At 47.9% G+C, this 20,985-nt stretch overlaps 2 protein-coding genes across 2 annotated transcripts in view; both read left to right on the top strand.

Moving 5' to 3' along the window:
- The window catches only part of LOC144104012 (steroid hormone receptor ERR1-like), a 121,454-nt gene that overhangs the window by 69,674 nt on the left and 30,795 nt on the right, over positions 1 to 20,985 (top strand). The window contains exons 4-5 of the mRNA XM_077636793.1: positions 950 to 1,066; positions 5,009 to 5,113. Of these exons, the coding sequence (XP_077492919.1) occupies positions 950 to 1,066; positions 5,009 to 5,113 (222 nt within the window). The remainder of the gene's footprint in view (positions 1 to 949; positions 1,067 to 5,008; positions 5,114 to 20,985) is intronic.
- Positions 9,691 to 14,848, top strand: LOC144104013 (uncharacterized). The gene has a single exon (XM_077636794.1). It carries the CDS (start codon positions 12,731 to 12,733, stop codon positions 13,256 to 13,258), a length of 528 nt encoding a protein of 175 aa, XP_077492920.1. The 5' UTR covers positions 9,691 to 12,730; the 3' UTR covers positions 13,259 to 14,848.

Genomic DNA, 20,985 nt, shown 5'->3' with positions numbered 1-20,985 from the left:
ACACACACAAAAAAAAAGGAAAGTTCATGCGTTTGAAAACTTGAAGGAAACCTGAAATGAGAGACAGAAAAAGTGAGTGTGTGCATGAAATCATAATTTTGTACACACAAGTATGAACTTTTTCAGTGAGTTGTAAGTGCAGAAAGACCACATGTTTGTAGATCTTTCACTGCACCAAGTTTCACTGTTAACAAAGTTGCTGCAAAAACACGATGGCAAGATGGGCGAGTTGGTGATACATACTTAAGCGAAAATAGCGCAAAAGACGAGGACAAGGAAAGAAAACAACGGGACACAGCGCTAACTCACAACTGAAGGTTTATTCGCAGGAAGCAAGGAATATAAAGAGTGCAAACAAACAAGATAACAAAGCAAACAAATGTGTAGCCATGTGGAATCGAGGAAACGATCTTCACTGTCATGCAGGCAAACCGACGGGCTTTTAACGCACAATCTAGTTTTTTTCTTTATGTAGAAAGCCTCCATAATCTCCCTAGTTAACTCCATTTTCTAACAGTGCTGTCTTTGCATCCTTTGAACTGCACCTACCTCAAATTAATTGGTCTTCAGCTGCATTAGGTTGGTGCATGCTTACTGTGGCTCGTGGGCAAACTGCACAGAATTGTCGGGAAGTCCCGGCATCTGGAGGACAAGCCGTTTTAATGTGCTGTCACAGCGAGGGCCCCATGTTCAACCCTGGCTTGGAGCCAGAGTTGCGTCAGTGCTGGTTTTCTTTGGCTTTGGCCTTGGCCCGCGTTACGGCTGCTTTCCCCCGCTTGCATGCAACGTTCCGCCAATCTCTCGCATCTCAGCGCAAGATTAGCCCGGAGGCCGTGATTTACCACCGCCAGCAGTTTGCGTGTGTGTGTGTGTGGCTTGTACAGATCGGTCACAGCCTGCTTGTTGTCTGAATCGCTTCCTGCTCTTCTCTTGGCTGCCTGTCCTGCAGGCAACATCGAGTACACGTGTCCCGCGTCGAGCGACTGCGAGATCAACAAGCGGCGGCGCAAGGCGTGCCAGGCCTGCCGGTTCCAGAAGTGCCTCAAGATGGGCATGCTCAAGGAAGGTGAGCATCCCGTGTTGAGCGGATTGAGTCTTCCCTTCCTTCTATTGTTTGCTTCACCTCTGCGCAGAGCAATGGAAAACTGGCTAAGTAGGAACACATTCGTGGTTTTGCGATGTGTAAGGGCACGGACGAAAAAAAAAAAAAAGCACCCAGCCCTTTCTTGTCACCTTTAGGGCAAAGGAATGACAGTGATACCTGTACCCTGCACCTTGCTATTCAAGAGCGCCCTCTCTAGTGGCACCTACAGAAACTCGATAGTGTCGGTTTGAGCCCATCTACTAAGTGCAGAACCAGTTCTAGAGCCGACGTAAATTATAGGGAGTTTTAAAATAGGGTGACCCTATCATTTTTGGGGCTAGGGAAAATAACGGGCACCAGTGCACATGCGCAGAACAGTAATGCACCTTGGGTTATTGTCCTAATAGCAGGTCAGTAAAGGCAGTCACTGGGACGTGTCAAGTTAGTTTGCTTACAAGGGGTTGTATGTAGACTCTCTAGCCTTCCTCAGCGAGTTGTGCTTGCTCACCTTCACTTGTGGGAATCACTTTATTGCCGTGTGTTAGCAGGAACACAAGCAGGTTGCGCCTCCGAGGGTGCTGTGCTTCAGGCCTTACTCGTTAATGTGAAGTTTATGCAAAATGTGCTGTGGTTGAGTCTTGGTAACCTTGCTTAGCTCGGCGTTATTTGATCCAGTCCTTTGGGTTCATGTAAATGAGCCTTTTGAAGCATACATGGGCTAGGCCCACCTGAATCGCATGACCTTGCGTAGCACAGTCATGTACAAAAGTTATGTGTGTTCAAGGGGAAAAAAATTATTTCTCTGCAGTTGGGCAAAACAGGTTAATAAAAACATTGAATCATGAGGGGACATGTGTGCTACATCCACTGGAATTAATACCAGCTGACTGACTAGCAAGGCAACGCGGAAACAAATTTTTTTTTACGTGAATCCGCATCCCGTAGACTTTTCACCGTGACACTACATTCGTACGATCTGACAGTCACTGCGTAAAGTCACATGGGGTTAGTTGCATCTTATTGGCCAAATGTGTGTTGTGCAAAGCACAGAGCGGATGCATGCAGAGCAGTCCTGGCTTAACCATCACAGAAACTGAATAAAAATCCTGCAACTCTTAAATCACTTGCTGCCTTTAAAAGCATGTTAATACACTGGTCCAGACAGGACGTGACCTGCATAAGGACGGGTATAGCATTTAGGCGTAGTGTGTGTGATGTAGGCTAAAACAAAGGGGAGAGAAGGTGCCTTTAGATGTCGGAATGTTGTAGTTGGTGAAGACACATTGAACAAAATGCAAAAATGCCGGGAGAATGGCCTGGCTGCTGGCCAGCAGTGTCTCTCCATTCTGTAGTAAACTGAATTTATCATGGAAGGAATAGTTTTGAAGAATGCAGGTACGAATGCAGGGAAGGGAGGAAGGCCCAATGGACGAAGATGGGACACTTGATTTGCAAGGAACGTTCATACAGTTTTGTCACATTCAAGTGCTGCACTTTTCATTCTTGTCATTCTGTTCTTGTCTTTTTTCTTCTCTGATCTTTGCTGTTCTCGTATTCCTAGGTGCATTTTGTGCTGCTCTCGTCTTGCTTAATGATCGTGTTTTTTGAGCGTGAAAGGTTTTGCCAGGAAATCTTGGCGGGCTTTTGCTATTTGGCTTGCACCGTTACCATTCCAGTTGAGCACGAGGCCTGCCTGCACTGCTTGCACTCCGACCTAATGCACGGTCTGTGCCTACAGGTCGCAGTAATGGAAGCAGTGTGTGTAAGCTAATGACCGAGTAACATAGTCTTGGCTATTCTTGTCTTGTTCGTGGCCTGTCACGCAGAAAAAGCAGGCAGTGATCAGCATTGATGGCAGAATTTGGAACTCTGGTAGATATTGCATCTTATTAGAAACCTTTTCAAAAATGTCTCTTTCTTTGTGCATATCCTTGGAGAGGTACTGGGGCAGAGCCAGGGAAAAGTTTGCGCACTGCAGACAGCTTTTTGCGACTCACCGGGAGGTCTCTTGGGCTTACGACTTGCCAGAGAGGCGCACTGCCATCTTGAGAACTGCACACACTGCGGCGCGAAGAGGAGGAGACTGTGCCGCTGCCTTGAAAGTGATGAGGTGGCGGGGTGGGCCTTGGAGAACCCGTCCGAATATTTATACCTGCTGCAGCTGTGGTGGCCTCGCGACAACAGCTGCGATTTTGGAATGGGACCGATGCATCTTCTGAGGGGTGCTTCTTCTCTGCTCCGTTTGGGCGCATGCACTGTGGCATGGTGAGGGAAGGAGTTGTTGGTGTCTGCCACGTTCTCTCCCCATTTTTCTCTCTCTCCGTGGAGCGCCATGGGGCGAGAAGAAAAATGAACTGGGGGCCCGAAGGGTTGTGAGCTGGCGCAGCGCCAGAAGCTTGTTTTTCGGCAGCTGGTTGTTGGTTCCGCAAACAGAAGATGCCGTCTCTTATACTACCTCTCTCTTCCCTTCTCCTTCCACCCTCTCGCTCCTTCCTTTGTCGTTTTTGGTCCCTGCTTTAAACCGCTGGCCCACAGCGGCAGGTTGGGGACGGGGGGGGGGGTGCTCATCTGCTTCAATGCACCTTGTTGTCCTGTGAGATGTGCCTGTGGTTTTTATTTTTGATCTGTTTGTTTATTTATACTTTCTAAACCTTCCCACATCTCTGTCAGTGGGGGCCGTGGGGTTTGTGCAGCCACTTGTCATGCTTCTGGCCTTGTCTCCTGGAACAGCACCGATGGTGCCCATTATAGTTGCTGCTGCTGCTGCTGTTGTCGCAGCAAGCCGCCAAAGTTGGCCGCCTTGCTTCTGTGTGGGCCAGAGTTGGTGCCACTGCCGAATTTGGAATGATTCCATTTGTCTTGTTGTTCTTCCAAGTTGGGACTGGAATGATGGAAAAAGGTGGAAACTGGTAAATGGACGGAATGGAGAGAAATGGGAAATGGCATAGCACAAAAATTAGCAAGGGACCAGCAGCACGAGCACTGTCACTCAGAAATTTCCATTTTTTTAGAGCATTTTCTCAGAAATGTGTTTTGGTGCCAAGCAAATGTGAATGTAGTCAAAAGAGACATAGACTAAATTTTTATTATGAACAAAGGTTGCATGGAGTTGTGCACAATTTCCCATTTGAGATGGGCAGGGGTGTAGATTGAGGTGAGTAAGCAGTGAAGTAAGAGCACACGTTAGGACTTGCTTACACTGAACTTTGCAAACGCAAGATGGAGTGAATGCAGGCGTGACAGTTAACAGCACCAGCCAGCTCCAATGTTTAGCAGCTGGAATGATGATTCATTTCATGTTTGCAACAGCCAAAATACATAGCAGAAAGTGATCAGGGGTCTACCTCGTTGCACTAATGTTCTTGTGGTACAAAAAGAAACAATGAACAAGATCAATATTTTACCATATTTTATTCCTTCTCTTGGTTCCATTTTTAGTTTTGCCCTTTGTCAAAGTGGTGTGTTGCTAACTGAACCATTTCATTATTTTTCTTGATTTGTTCGATGTGTTCCTGACTTGCAACTGCCATGAACAGGCAGTTTCATGCGTCGGGAGTACATATGAGCATCAAATTTGTGTTCAGTTTCAGACACCTTTGGCAATATTTCAGTGTGCAAAGTAAACCAATGCTGATAGATTTCAGTGCATGTAATTGTAACTTCAGAACTATGTAAACATTTACAGGAACCCTCACTTGCTGCAACTGTTGTGCCTTGCGCCCATGTTTTTAGGGCACTCAGCTTGTTGCATTTGCCTATAGCTATTGCATACTCATCCTTGCTGAACCTCACTTTGGTTTGTGTCGTTGCGAACAGGAAGGTATGAAGTAGTGATGCGTTGTGCTTTTGGGCATTGTACTGAAGTGCAGGAGGAGCTCCAGTGACTGACTGGAGCTGAAAATTTTTCCGATCAACCTGTTGCAGGGGTCCGGTTAGACAGGGTACGTGGTGGCCGCCAGAAGTACCGGCGCAGCACCGATGGCCCCTACCATGTACAGGCGCTCACCCCAAAGAAGGTCTCCCTCGAAGGTCAGTCAATCCGTTGAGGGAACATCAACATTGCGCTGCTTCTTCCTTGCTGAAACAATGGGGCTGTTGCAGAACAATGTGTTCCTTGTGGCTGCTCCATCTTTGTAAAGGCTTAATTTCACTGATTGCAAAGCTGAAGGCTCACAACATAGAGCAGCTGTTAAAGGCACATTTCGTAGTTCTGCAGAGTTGGTATAACATAGTGCCACAATGATTGGCCAACATGCAACAGTGTCATGCACGGCATCACTGCAGTGTGCCATGGCAATGCACTGAGTGACAGAATGCTCTGCCAGAGAAGACAAAATTCTGAGGGCACTTAAGTCAGCTTTTGTAGAGGAATGGGTAGAGGAAGGGAAAAGCATGTCTTTTGAGAAAACGAAAGAGCTCAGTAGCTCTCACATCTCCACATCTGGGTGGACGCTTCAACCGTGCCTTAACACATGCAACTAAAGGTGCTATGTCATCCGTCCGAACCCCTGTTGCAAGCTAGCCTCCAATTTGACAAACATGTAAGCTATATGCAAAGAGAAATGCTATGACACCACCCGGAACACTGTATGACGAACGGTTGCTCAAAATTTTGGTGTGAATGTAGTCGGGAATGCTGCCACCACATTGAGCTCAGCCAGTGTTGCCATCGCTGCGATTTCATCTAGTATTTACAAGATTGTAAGTCGACCTACCATATTTACTCGAATTCAGGCCGACCCCGATTCTAAGCCGACCCCTAAAGTCTGGAGCCAATATATATATAACCTCGAATGTAGGCCGAAGAAAAAAAGCGAGGACAGCGTTCACAAAATGCAAACAGCATTTATTGAATCTGAACGTGCAGCGCTCATTCAACGTTGTCATTGCTGCTAGACTCGTCACTGTGTTCCATGTTACTGTCTTCTTCAAACAGTGCACTATCTTCGGTACCATCAAGCGCATTAGATATGCTGCAATTTTTAAAGACGCGCACGATCAAAGTACATGGGATGTCGTCCCACGCTGCAGCTTCCCAGCCCGCCAGCTGCGGTAGCACGTTTGATGCGGCCCGTTGCCGTTAGCATGTGGTCATCGTCAGTCAAGCAGTCTGTGTAATATTTCCGCAGACGATCCTTGAAAGGTTGGTTGATGCAGACATCAAGTGGCTGCAACTGGCCTGTCATGCCGCCAGGTATGACAGCGAGGTCCGTGTTCGCTTGGGTGAGCGCAGCCTTCACGTTGTCCGTCAAGTGCCCACGGTAAGAGTCGACGACAAGGAGCGAGTTCTTTGTCAAAAGGGCTCCTGGACGCCGTCGCCACACAATCTTAACCCACTCTTCCACCATCGCACCCGTCATCCACCCGTTCTCATTTGCCCGCACAATGACATTTCTTGGGAAAGTTTCTCGAGCAGGCAGTGTCTTGCTTTTAAATATTGTTACGAGCAATTCGAAGGGGAACCTCCGGAGAAGACTCGTAAAACTTCGGCAGTTCCTAAATGGTCTAAGCGCACGAGCGGGGGAGAAACATCTTCTTTCTCCACGGATGGAGGCGCTTTTTCGTCTTCTTCCACAGTGGCACGTATCGCTGCCCCCTCTTCTGCAGCATCGCCATGATGTGGCTAGGAGGGAAATATCAGCAAAATACAGCTGCAGTAAACTGCTTTTCTGTCAAGGAGTCTGTCGTGGTAAGGCTTCATGCGAACAATGTGCACGACTTCAGTACGGTGCAACCGGCGCAATGAGCAAGGCGCTTGGGCGGGAGCAACTGCATAGGTCACACTACTGATGTGGCGCACTACTTCGTAAGGACCGAAGTATCTGCGCAGCAACTTTTAAGACCGCGGCGACGAACAGGTGTCCAAACCCACACCAAGTCGCCAGGCGCATAACTGACAAAGCGGCGTCCGAGGTTGTACCTAGCGGCGTCAGTCTCTTTTTGACAGTTAATTCGCAGGCGTGCCAATTGCCGCGCTTCCTCAGCACGCTGAACAAAGGTGTCTGCGGCGAGGTCAGCATCAGAGTCATAGTAGGGGTCAACGGTCAACCTAGCATCCAACGGAGTGGTCACTTGCCAACTGAAGACGAGCTGAAAGGGAGTCAGTCGGGTTGTCTCCTGTAGGGCAGTGTTGTATGCAAACGTTGCGTACGGCAGAATGGTGTCCCAAGTTCGATGCTCGATGTCAGCATACATAGAAAGCATGTCGGCTAGTGTACAGTTGAGTCGCTCTACCAACCCGTTTGTCTGTGGGTGATAGGCCATAGCGTGTCGATGACTGGTGTGCGTCAGAGTCATCACTGACTGGGTTAAGCAGGCAGTGAAAGCAGTTCCCCGGTCAGTAACAACAACGGCGGAGGCTCCATGACGCAGGACAATGTTGTGGACGAAGAACTGCGCTTCAGCAGCAGTGCCTTTCACAAGGGACGTGGTCTCAGCGTACCGTGTCAGGTAGTCGGCGGCAATGACGATCCAGCGCTTTCCAGACAAAGACTTCGGGAAAGGGCCAAGGAGGTCCATGCCCACTTGGTGAAAAGGGGTCTTCGGTGGATCGATGGGGTGAAGAAATCCGGTTGGTTTCAACGAAGGAGACTTCCGACGTTGGCAGTCACGGCATGTTTGTACGTAGGCGCGCACCGATGGGAGTAGCCTGGGCCAATAATACTTCTGCTTAATGCGCGCGAGTGTATGACTTACTCCGAGATGGCCGGCAGAGGGTGCATCATGACAGGCACTCAAAATCTCTGGCCGCAACTGCGATGGTACGACAAGCAGAAACGCTTCTTCGTTGCTGGCAAAGTTGCGCTTGTTGAGAACACCAGATTGTAAAGTGAAGGTGTGGAGCCCACGACGAAAAACACGCGGGATTCGAGCGTCGATGCCTTTGAGGTAATCGATGAGCGGCGTGAACTCCGAGTTCGCCCGCTGAAGCTGCGCCATTTGGGTCATACTAACAGCGCGCAGGAAAGGAGAATCATCAGCGGGTTCTTCGGGACCGATTGTGATAGGTGCACGCGACAAACAGTCCGCATCTTGATGCTTACGCCCCGACTTGTAGATGACTGTTTTGTTGTATTCTTGCAAGCGTAAGCTCCATCTAGCCAAGCATCCTGAGGGGTCTTTGAGGATCGCCAGCCAGCATAAAGAGTGGTGGTCGCTTACCACACGGAAGGGTCGCCCTTAGAGGTACGGTCGGAACTTACTGATGGCCCATATCACTACTGCAAGGCACTCTTTCTCTGTCATAGAATAATTGGTCTTGGAGCGCGTAAGTGTTCGGATGGCATAACTGATGACCCGTTCGGCACCGTCTTGCCACTGGATCAGTACCGCACCAAGGCCAACATTGCTGGCATCAGTGTGGATGTCCGTGGCAGCGTGTTCATCGTAATGGCCGAGTATCGGAGTACGTTATAGACAGCTGCGAAGCTCGATAAATGCAGCCTCTTGGTCGCTTCCCCACACGAAGGGCGTGTCGTCACGAGTCGGTGAGTTCAACAGTTCAGCGATTCGCGAGAAATTTTGAGCAAAGCGCCGATAATACGAGCACAGACCCAAAAAACCGGTGGACGGCCTTCTTGTCAGATAATACGAGCACAGACCCAAAAAACCGGTGGACGGCCTTCTTGTCAGTTGGGCGTAGAAAACTGAGACGCCAGCAACCTTGTCAGGGTACGGGCGAACACCTTGTGCGCTGACAACGTGACCAAGAAAGCGAAGCTCCTGAAAGCCAAAATTGCATTTCTCGGCATTGATGGCGAGTTGTGCGGATTTGAGTGCTTGTAGCACAATGCGCAACAGCTCCAAGTGTTGGTCAAACGTGGTAAATACAATGACATTGTCCAGGTACACCGGGCAGGACTGCCACTTCAAGCCAGAGAGAACGGTATCCATCATGCATTGGAACGTGGCCGGTGCTGAGCACAGACCAAATGGGAGCACCTTTGACTCAGAGAGGCCATCGGGCGTCACGAAAGCCGTCTTCTCCCGGTCTCTCTCGTCCACTTCGATTTGCCAGTACCCGCTTTTAAAGGGACACTGAGGAGAAATTGAAGTTGGCTTGTATCGATAGAATACCAGCTCCTGATCACAAAAACGCCGCTCTTACTGAAGACAAAGCTCTTATAAGGTAGAAAATAGCAAGAACCAAAATACAGGTATCGCCGCCACAGGCCAATCCCGCAAGTACAAGCGTGGTGATGTCACAGGAGAAGAGACGCCACCTTGGAGGAATTTTTCTTCCTTTAGCCGTGAATCTCTGAGGCTGACAGAGGAAGGTTGCGCGGTTCAATATTGAAGTAAGTTTTGTTCTGAAACCAATAGTGCACTTTTATCACACAAGGAAGGCACACAAAAGACAACCTGAATGTTGGAAGCAAAGAAAACCGATGCTTGGCGGTGCCACAGGCGGCCAGGAGAGTTTTGATTTGTTATGGCGCTTCACGTCTATGAGCTTTGCGCGCCCCGTGGTTTTGTTTCTGACGCGCCTAGATATACAAGCGCAGAACAGCAGAGGAACTCCTAGTGCCGCTTCAAGTGCTAGTTAACCTTTGAAGGAGCCTGTTAAGGCTGGTCAGATGATCGCCACGGTCGATGAAAAACTATGATGGCACGATGGTCGGTGATCGTACAAGGCAGTTCGCAGTATAAAGAGCACTTGTGTCTTCGCACGCTCGCCCGGCGAAACATTCCCGGCTGTGCCAGTCAACTTCAAGCAACTTAACGGAATTCGTTTATTAGGGACGGTAGACAAGGTACAAGGCAGTTAAGAAAAATTGCTGATGGCCTAGCTCTGTTAGGTCAGGATATACGTAGCGAAAGCGCGGAGATTTCTGCATCGGAAGAGTGCATTCGCTAGATGCTCCTTTATTGATGGTTATACCATGAGCCATCGTGGCAGAGTGGTAACGTCTCCGCCTCAAACACCAAAAGCCCTGGTTCGATTCCAAGCCTCGGCACAGGATTTTTTTTTTATTATTCAGTGAGTGGGTGGGGGGGTATCAGTGGCTCCCATAGATGCCGCCGCCAAATATGTTGGTTAGCGGTTAAGCGTAGGCTCTGTTAAGGCGCGTTTATGCTCCGGTGTAACGCGCGCGCGCTTCTCGGCGACGTCATGTCGGCAAAAGCGAGACCCTCTATACTCCAACTGCGCTTGACCGCTGACGCGTTCGGCGGCTTCGGCGCACTCTGACCGCACTGGCGGAGACTTGGAGCATGTCTCTATTTCGTGCCGAGTGCACCAGCCGCCGCAGGCTTGGCCAGACTGATTCGGCTCCGCGGCGAGGTGCGCGTTGTGACGTAATGCAATAGCTTCGGCAGTTGGGCGGAGCTGTTCTTTTCAAGCTCTCGGCTAATTTAACCCATTCGCAGTACACATCTGAAGGTACATGCAAGTGGGCGAGAGAGCCCGATCCAGTGGACCCGTTGTATCTAGCGGAAGCCGTTGCGTCGTGCGTCGGCTTTAGTTTCAAGCCGCCAACTTTAAACGCGACCGCCCTTGAGCACACATCTGTTTTTTTTGTGGCAAAAAAATAAATATATAATTTGGCCATGCAGGCGTGGGAAACCTAGATGCCGCCTGCTGCACCGTGCAACCGCACCGTTCAAAGAATCACAATCTGTTGGCCCCAAAGCCCCGGCCAGCCTCCGATGGGCTCAACGCGCCGACCTCGTCCTGGCCCCTCGCGACTCCCTGCACTGGAGTTATGGTATTTAGTTTGCAACAGCTGCTCACGGCGGAAGGGGGTGCCTAACCTAACCGTGCTCCCTCAAAAGCATCGCACGCTCTGTGGGGCTCAGGTCGCTGAAATGTAGGCCGTCCCCGCAGGAGGGCGTCTGCAGCTTGCAGGCGTTGGTGAGTGGCGACACCACGGGTTCTAGTGCATCCGCAGGGACATCCCTCCATGGGGATGATGGTGAACAGTGCATCACCACAGACCTGAGAACCCGCGCTTCGCCGTGTGTGGCATCGCCGTGTCCGGGGAAAAGGGGATCCTGGTGGTTGAGCAGATGCCGAGCGTTTGGACCTTTAAGGCCCCTCGGCAGAGGCAACACACTACTTTGGCCCCAGCTTCTTGTAAACGGCACCTCCGGCTTGGCCCGACCGGGGGAAATCGGCAGTCGCCTTTTCCTGTCCTCCCCTCTATCTTTCACTTTCCTATCTTCTTTCTCACAACTCTCCTGTCTTCTGCTCTCTTAAGGGGAGACGCGGGTCGAAAAACGGCGATTTTAAGTAAAAAAGTCACTTTTGTGTTTTTGACTGCTTTAATAAACTTGAGCATTCCTCTTTCATGTATGCAAAAATCAGAGCCATAATTGGTCTGGAAATTATCGAAAACCCCTGTTAAAGTATTATCGAAAACCCCTGTTAAAGTACTCGCGGTGGCTAGAAAAGGTGCAGATCTGACCCATTTTTAAGCGTGTGAGGCGCCAAATCGCAGAATCGTATTGCGCTGGGCTTGCGTGAGGAGCTAGGCCTATGCTTTTTCTCCCGGAGGCGGGCTTCGCTGTGCAAACTGCCAAGAAATAATAATAAAAACAGCATTTTCCACCGCCAAAATCGAGCGCTTCCACATCACATGGTTCGATCGCGGCGACGCCATTGGCTCCTAGCTCGCGAAGCGTCATTGTGACGTCTGCTCTTCTGCTACACGCACCTCTTGCTACGTGCTTCGCAAGCTATTGCAAATATTTCTGCTTTTCGTTAGTATGGATGCCGAGAAGAAATATATCAAGTTTCGGACGAAGCATAAATTCAAGAGAACTCGCAGGAAATTGAAGCGGTGGGCGACAGAGAAGCCTAACCTCGGCCGAGGCGACGCTTCTGACGCTTCGGAGCCGGCTGGATGTTCGAACTTCATCGAAAGCGTTGAGTTTCGTTAGCGCGTCGGAAAAGAAGGATAGGATTCTTCGAAAATGATGGTAGGGGCGGTGAAGAGTCAGCGAGTGCTCTTTATCCTGCAAGATCGGCGCCGTGAATGACCTTGTGAGCGGCGCAGCATGCCCGGAGTGCGGACGATGCGAGCTTACGATCGACGAGCTGGCTGGGAAGCGGAAAGGCCTCGCGTTGTTTCTGGAGGTGTGTTGCAACAATGAAGCATGTCCCACATCCGTTGTTTTGTCGATGTATTCATCGTGGCGTGCAACTCCGGCGGGCGACACGGTGAAGCGCGTCCATCTGCCAGCACTAGGGAGAGCTTCACCGTGAACGTCAAGGCCGTGGTTGCGGCGCGCGCTGTTGGAGCAGGACACAACCAACTCGTCTGATTTTTCGCAATTCTTGGATTACCCAAACCGATGCATCAGAAATCGTTCAACGCCATCACGAAGAAGGTGCACCTCGCAGCTATGAAGGCAGTGGTCGAGAACTTGGAGTTGGCTCGCAAAGTGACAACCCAGGAAGTTGGATCTGCCAATTTAGCTGTCATGTTTGGTGGCACTTGGCAAAAGAGGGGCCATAAGAGCCATAATGGTGTAGGCACAGCCATTTCTGTAGAAACAGGGCTTTGCCTAAATTTTGAGGTTTTATCTAATTACTGTCAGAGCTGCAGTACTCCCAAGGAATTTGAAGATAAAGGGGAGGAGGAAATATGGCAAGCCTTCCACATGCCAGTGTGTGAAAAAAATGTTGATTGCTAAGCACACGCCATGGAAACAAATGCTGCTCTGAGGATATGGAATAGGACAGAGTCCTACAGCACTCCCCTGAAATTCACAACCTTCCTAAGTGACGGAGACAGCAAGGCCTTTAAAGCTGTGTCAACGCCAAGTGTGTATAACGGTGTGCCCATCACAAAAGAGGTCTGCACTAACCACGTTCCCAAGCGGCTTGGGGCTGCACTGCGAAAGCTCAAAATGCCAAGAGGCCAGAAGCTCACAGATGCAGTCATCCAGAACCTGCAAACCTACTTTCAAGTAGCCATCACTGCCAACAGAGGAAGTGTGCAAGGCATGTACCGTGCAGTTTGGGCATCCTTCTTCCACTCATGCTCGACGGATGCAGCCAAGAGCCACAAATTTTGCCCGGATGGAGAGGACTCATGGTGCAAGTTCAAGAGGGCAGAAGCATTGGGTCAGGCAGCCCCAGCACACACCCCCATTCTCACCAACAGCCAGGGCAAGGCTATGCTGCCCACAAACAAGAGGCTTACAGATGAACAACTTCTCGTTGTGTGAAGGGGAAAACTCAAAATGCAGCCGAATCACTCAACAGTAAGATTTGGCTGTTGTGCCCCAAGACAAGGTTTGCCTCACGCACAGTTGTGGAGATGGCAACATCACTTGCTGTCTTATGGTTTAATCAAGGACACAAGGCCTTTGAGAATGTGCTGGAGGAACTGGAGGTTCTTCCTTCAAGAGAACTCCTCACTCTGGGCAAAAATTGTGACAAACGCAGAATTTCAAGAATGTCCACAAAGCAGACAGCTGAGGCAAGGGCTCGTCGCTGCCGTCTAGCTAAGAAGACTTGTCTTCAAAGTGCTGCTAAGAAAAGCTCTGAGGGACCAACATATGGTTCAGGCCTATTCTAAAGCTGTATGCTCTAGGAGAATGCTCTGGCCTGTATTGTCTCCAATTTTCATGCAAATATACCTAGTAGAACAGTAGTAAACAACATTTGCAACTTTCAATTGCGTTTTTCTCAACTTCTTATTTTGGACCAAAAATGGCTATCGGATGCAGCCTTTTATGTACTTGTTGTACTCGGATCAAGACCAAATTTGGCATGCATAATCTTTAAGGTATGTAGAATGCAAGTATCTAGGTTTCAATACAATTGGTAATGTTTATAAGTATGAAAGGTCCCAAAATATTTATGCGCTGGCTTCTGAAAAGAAGCATGAGCTTAAATTCCAGTACAATGGTGCATGACATAGATGCACCATTTCCTTGCTTATTTGCACTTAGTGGAGTATTAGGAACAAGAAAAACTATTTTACACTGGTTTCTCGTGCTCACTGGCATGTCCAGCAGGTGTCTTAGCAAGCACAGTTGTTCACATGTGCATGGTACTTGGAACATGAAAGCATCAAGCTATCTTGGAAATAAAAACAGATTTGGAAAGATGAGATCAATCTCTATAACTGGTGCAATTATCATCTATTTGGCATCAATATTAAAGAAAAAATGTTTCCAAGGAGCGTCTCCCTTTAAGTACTTTTTCCTTCCTGGCGGTGAGGGCTAACCTTGTGTGAGTAACTGCACCGAGTTGCTTCAGATTGGGTTATAGCAGCGGTGTACAGCTGGCGTGGGCAGGACTTGCTTCCAAGTTCCTGCCCCGTCCCCTTGTTGGGCTCCATGGTGGGTGGCTGGCCCCGCGGCCGAACAACAACCACATTTCATGGCTCCTTCCTCATCAAAAAATGATCGCCATGCTCAAAAAAAAAAAAGGCAGACCGAAGATGTGACATCACAGTTTCTGAACACAAAGAAAGAACCTCTTGCCAAATCCCATATAGTGCACAGCGAATCAAAAGAAAAAACAGCTCGAATGATATCTTCTTTTCTCATTGAAAAGACACTCACAGAAACTTTGGGCCCTGGCTAGAAGGCGACGAAGTTAGCCAGTGGTGACCTATTACTAGAGATACACAATAAAGTCCAACTGCCCAAATGCTCAAACGTTACCGCCTTTGGAGACACCCCAGTCACTGTAACACCCCACAGGTCGCTTAATACTGTGCGTGGCGTAATATCAGACAATGACCTCATCTACCTGACAGAAGAAGAAATATTAGAAGGGCTAAAGGAACAGCATGTAACAAATGTCCACAGAATAAAAATCCGAAAAGAAAACAAAGAAATTCTTACTAAGCACCTAGTTCTCACCTTTACCTCCTGCACACTGCCCGACTCAATGGACGTAGGCTACACAAAGATATCAGTCCGAACATGCATCCCTAACCCCCGCAGCTGCTTCAGGTGCCAATGATTTGGCCATGGCTCGCAGAGCTGCTGTGGTGAAGAAAAATGTGCAAAATGCTCCTCAACTGATCACATCTCTGATAAATGCACTGCTCCTCCACACTGTGCAAACTGTGGCGAGGATCACCCAGCCTACTCCGATCATGCTCAAAATGGAAAGTAGAAAAGGAAATAACTCTCAAAACAAATGAGAACATAACATTCAAGGACGCAAAGTGACGCATCACAGCCAGCAAATTTTTCTTAGCTCCTAATACATACTTTGCTGATGCGGTGTGATGGGGTGGTGCACCACACTGGTTTTCAACGCCTGCCCAGGCCTCACCGAGTGAGACCGCGGCAGAGCAATCCACCCCCCCTGGCAGAGGCAGCTTTCGCTGCCCCGCCAACTCCGAGAGAGGGCCTGCCGACGTCCGAGTCGGGAGCCAACAAGACTTCTTCCAACCGTGAGAGGCCTTCCACTCGTACACTCGTAGCTTCACGGGAGTCCAGCACCTCCAGGGAGGTGATGGATACCACCCCTAGCACTTCTGTGTTGCAGGGGCGGCGTAACTCTCTTGAAAGAAAAGGAAAGCTGAGAGTAAAGCCTCGTGAAAGTTAATCTTCTCCAACACACTAAAATATGACATTTTTGGTTCAATGGAACTGTAGAGGAGTGATGAAGAACTAAACAGACATTACAGAGATACTAAAATCGACGTCACCTATAGCTCTATGTCTTCAGGAGACAAACCTAGGGCCAAAACACAAAAACACATTGAAAAAATTCCAAATTTTTCGGCGAGACAGAGAACAGGCTCTCAGATGGCGTCGCAGTTATAACGCAAAGCGGCATCCCTGCACGGGAAAAATACCATTGAAAACAAACTTTGAGGCTGTAGCAGTCAGTGTAGTTACGCACAAAACAATCAGAATATGTTCAGTATACATACCACCACACCTCACAGTTACAATCCACGATTTGGAAAGCCTTTTCCATCAACTACATGAACCATATGTGGTAGTTGGGGATTTTAATGCGCACTCCTCCTTTTGGGGTAGTGAGTGCACAGACACCAGAGGCCAAATAATTGAAGACCTGATACTCACAAACAACATATGCCTAATGAACACAGGAAAAGCCACATATTGCTGTCCCAGCTCGGGAAAAATGAGCTGCCTTGATTTAACTTTCATATCACCATCAGTTTTTAATGATTTCATTTGGGATGTTTTAAATGATCCAAGAGGAAGTGACCATTTACCCACAGTTTTAAAATTATCATCCTCAATCCAAATCATTCCAGCATGACCCCAGCGCTGGAAACTGCAGCTAGCTGACTGGTCGGTGTTTACCACAAATGCCACATTACATAAAAAATTCAATGACAGACTTAGCATAGATGAAATAAATGAAAAATTTTACCAGCTGTATAGTTTCGGCTCCAAAAATAGCGATCCCACAAACATCAGGACAAATCAGAAAAAATCACAAGGTTTGGTGGACACGAGTGCAGACTGGCAAAAGAAGAACAAAACAAAGCGTGGGGAATATTTCGAAGGTACACCACAGCAAAGAACCTGTTAATATTTAAAAAGGCCCGGGCCAGCGCACATCGTATTCACAGAAATGCCGAAAAAACGTCCTGGAGGAAATATGTATCTAAAATAAATAGTGCACTACCGGCCAAGAAGTTGTGGGATGAGGTACGCACATTCAGTGGTGACTACAGTAGAACCCCGCTGTTATGTTCCTCACTGCTGCGTTTTCCCGGCTGCTACGTCGTTTTCATCCTGTCCTGGCATAACTTCCATAGGATCCAATGTATAAGGATCCCGCATGATACGTCCCCGCATGATACGTCGCAACTTAGCACCCCGAACATGCCTGGGCTGAAGTAGGCAACGCGCTCCAACCGCCATTTTGACTTTTGGCGAGTTTTGGCCGGGCTTGGCTATGGAACTGGCTGCAAGAAGCCGCACGCCAGTTCGAGAGGCCGCCACTAGGTGGCCGTTCGTGAAAAATGCTCTCACTTTTAGGGTCTCTGTATGGTTGTTGGACGGTTCGGGTCGACTCCTCTTCTGTCGTGCTATCGTCATTGTGCGTTAAGCCTCGTGAACATTGAACTTGTGCTTAAATGGTGTCGCGCAAGCGGAAGGCGCTTTCCGTTGAGGAAAAGCTGGACGCATTAAACGCAGTCGAAAGACAGCCAGCGCGGAAGAGAGTTTACATTGCCAAGGACCTCAGCACCGTCTCGAAGCGTGCCGAGATAGAGGGGAATGCCGCGTTCTTCGGCCTGAAAGCAAAGCAGGCTCGTGGCGCCAAGTATGGAAACCTCGACGAGGCTCTTCTTACCTGGTTCAAGCAAGCTCGCGCTGCCGGTGTCAACTTAGACGGCAGCATTTTGCGCGAGAAGGCGATGGACATAGCCGACAAACTGGGCATCACCGACTTTGCGGCGTCCAATGGCTGGATCAACCGTGGTGATTTCTAGCGAGCGAAAGAAATGGCGTGCCACCATTCTGGTGTTTTTTAAGTCCTAAGCGCACTCTGTGGAAATAAATTGTCTATAGTTGAAACTGCACTTTTTTCATTCATTTTCGGAGCTTTCCTCACTGTTGCGTTTTCCCGGCTGTTACGTTTTTCCTCCCCGGTCCGGTGAAAAACGTATGAACGGGGTTCCACTGTATTCTCCTTACACTTTTCCACTTCTGTCCACCCCTGGTACACAAACAACATTGCAAGAACAGGCAAACGTATTAGGTGAGCACTTCGCTGCTGTTTCCAGTTCTTCCAACTACACAGAAACTTTTCAAAACCATAGCAGAAAAACAAGAACCTCCTATAGAAGCAGGCATGAATGAACATTATAACATGAAAATTACAATAGAGGAACTAAATAGAGTACTGTCTGCAGGCAAACAGACAGCAGCAGGCCCAGATAATATACACTACACTATGCTTGCACATCTCTCTGAGGCCACCGTTGAGGCACTTCTAAAATTCAACAAAATCTGGATTTCAGGGAAAATACCTGACGCATGGAAGAAAGCCATCATAGTACCTTTCTTGAAGCCTGGCAAACCATCAAGTCCTGGTAGTTAAAGGCCAATTGCACTTACCAGCTGCCTAGCAAGATCATTTGAAAGTGTGGTGAACGTCCAACTAATATTTGTTCTTGAATCTCATCACCTTCTTGACATACATCAGTTTGGTTTCAAAAAAGCATGCTCCACTATAGATCTAACTGTCCGTCTGGAAAACACAGTGCGGGAGGCATTCGTACACAAACAGCATTGTCTTGCAGTTTTCTTTGACATGGAGAAAGCATACGACACGACTTGGAGCTTCGGTATACTCCGTGACCTAGCAGATCTAAGCATACGGGGCAGGATGCTGAACTGTTTGAGTGATTTTCTAGCAGACCGTTCATTCCAAGTGCATCTAGGTACTACCCTATCAGCGAATTTCATCCAGGAGAACAGTGTACCTCAGGGGTGTGTTCGGAGTACTACACTTTTTGTAGTAAAAATAAACTCAATAGCAAAAATAATCCCCAAGTCGATTATGTATTCAGTATATGTAGGCGACCTGCAAATTGCATGTACATCCTCCAGCGTACTAACATGTGAGAGACAGTTACAAATGACTATAAATAAACTGGCTAATTGGGCAGATAGAAATGTATTCAAATTTTCCCCACAAAAATCAGTGACTGTGCTTTTCTTGCTCAAACGAGGATTACAGAGCGACCCTAGCCTATATATGAATGATGTTGCGTTACCCGTAAAACAGGAAAACAAGTTGTTGGGCATAACTTTTGATAAAAAGCTCACATTCATACCTCACATAAACAACTTAAAGAAGAGAGCATCTCGAACCCTGAACATACTCAAGGTACTTTCACAAAAACGCTGGGGCTCTGATAGAACTTGTCTTTTGCAGATTTACCGCTCTCTAGTGTGCTCCCATTTAGATTATGGATCTGTGGTTTATGGTTCAGCCATGCCATCATATTTGAAACGACTGGACCCAATTCACAACTTAGGTCTCCGACTTTCAATTGGAGCATACAGGACATCTCCCATAAATAGTCTTTATGTAGAAACAAATGAACCATCCCTAGCAGACAGAAGAACAATGCTCACAGGCGCATATGTACTGAAAATAAGATCTCTACCGAAACATATTTGTTATCCAATTGTTACAAAGTGCACCTCCAGAACCCAGTTCAAGAATAAACCGCAATCAGTACGACCTCTGCTTCTCCGTTTCGAGGGTAGTTGCCAAAACCTGGAAATACTGTTCAGCCTTCCTGATGTCGCCTGATGACACGACCCACTGCCCCCCTGGTACAGCCTTCCCAATGTGTGAGACCTCATATTAACACACTTCCGAAAAAAACGAACAGCACACGAACACATATTACAGGAATACCGGGCACTACAAGAAAAATATGCGAACTGGACAGAATTTTACACTTGATGGCTCAGAAACAGCAGAATATGTCGGAAGCGCGGTTGTAGAAGTAAACTGGCAAAACATACTAAGGCTCCCTAACTGCGCATCCATTTTTACTGCCGAACGTTATGCAGTCTCTATTGCTGTAGGCAGAGTAATAAATAATAGCATTAAAAACAGCATAATATACACAGATTCACTTAGCGTGCTCATGGCATTGCATGGCAGAAATGCAGGCGAACCCTTACTGGGAAACACATTACACAACATAGAAAAAGTCAGGGCACAGGGACATATAAAATTCTGCTGGATGCCGAGCTATGTTGGAATATATGGTAATGAAAGAGCTGACCAATGTGCTACACAAGCTCGCAGTCAAGAAATCAACGAAGTCAGCATACCTCATAGAGATTGCATGCAACTAATAAACAGAAATCTCAAGGCTGAATGGCAGGTAACCTGGGACGATGAAGTAAATAATAAACTGCATTTGGCAAAGCCCGTACTGGGAGAATAGAAAACCTGTAGTCACCAGGAACGTTTTATAGAGGTAATATTATGCCGTCTCCGTATTGGACATACACACACATCTTACACACAATTTCCTAGTAACAAAAGAAGACAAACCTATTTGTGAAAAATGCGGAGATGAAATTACAGCGCACCACATCTTATTCTCATGCACAGAAAATGAAACACTCAGGAAAAATTATTTTACTCCATGCTACAAAGAACAAATTCCTCTTCACCCAACATTGATTTTAGGTCAAGATGCACTTATTGATATCTCAAGTGTTTTTAGCTTTTTAAGGGAAGCAGGCCTCCTTGAAAAACTCTGAATTCCAACCTTGTGCCTAGCTACGTATGGTGATGCACCTCAGCCACTTTCTCATTCTGAGAACAGGGCTGAGGTTTTTTATTTTTGATGGGTTGGCAGCCTCGAGATCCTTGCCGCGGCAAGGATGATTGGCGAGGTTACCCGACTCTCTTTAAAGCTTTCACTAATAGCCATTTTTAAAGTTTTTTTTCGGTCATTAACAAGTAAGAACACTGTACACCACTGAGCTTTTCACGTTTGTAGAATTCCGCAGAAAACAATTTTCATACACCTTGAGCTTGGCGCATCATAGCCTTAGATGCTTATGCGCCATTAAACCCAACACAAACAAGCAAACAAATGCAGGTCGGAGTTTTTGCGAGAACTACGTCGTTGGGTTCGGGAACGGGATCCATTGTAACGCTGGCAAGACGCTGGTGCAAACGTAAACGAAGCGACGGTAGCGACACCCGATAGATGCCTTCAACGTGCGGCGGCAGTAGCCTTCATTTCGGCAGCTGCTAGACCACACCGCTAGCGGCCAAAAATTACGGAGTCTGCGTTTACGTCATGTTTCACGTCACTCGGTCCTATGGCGTCATAAGAGTTCTCCGTTTTTGAATCGAAGCAGCGGGAAAATCTTTTTCAACTTCGAATCCAAATTTCTTTGAAATAAATGCCTCTTTCGCTTCTGGACAAGCGGCAACAAAGCCATGAAATGCT

Source organism: Amblyomma americanum, chromosome 9 (assembly GCF_052857255.1).
Source record: "Amblyomma americanum isolate KBUSLIRL-KWMA chromosome 9, ASM5285725v1, whole genome shotgun sequence".
Lineage (NCBI taxonomy): Eukaryota > Metazoa > Arthropoda > Arachnida > Ixodida > Ixodidae > Amblyomma > Amblyomma americanum.
This window is presented reverse-complemented; position numbering and strand designations above follow the sequence as displayed.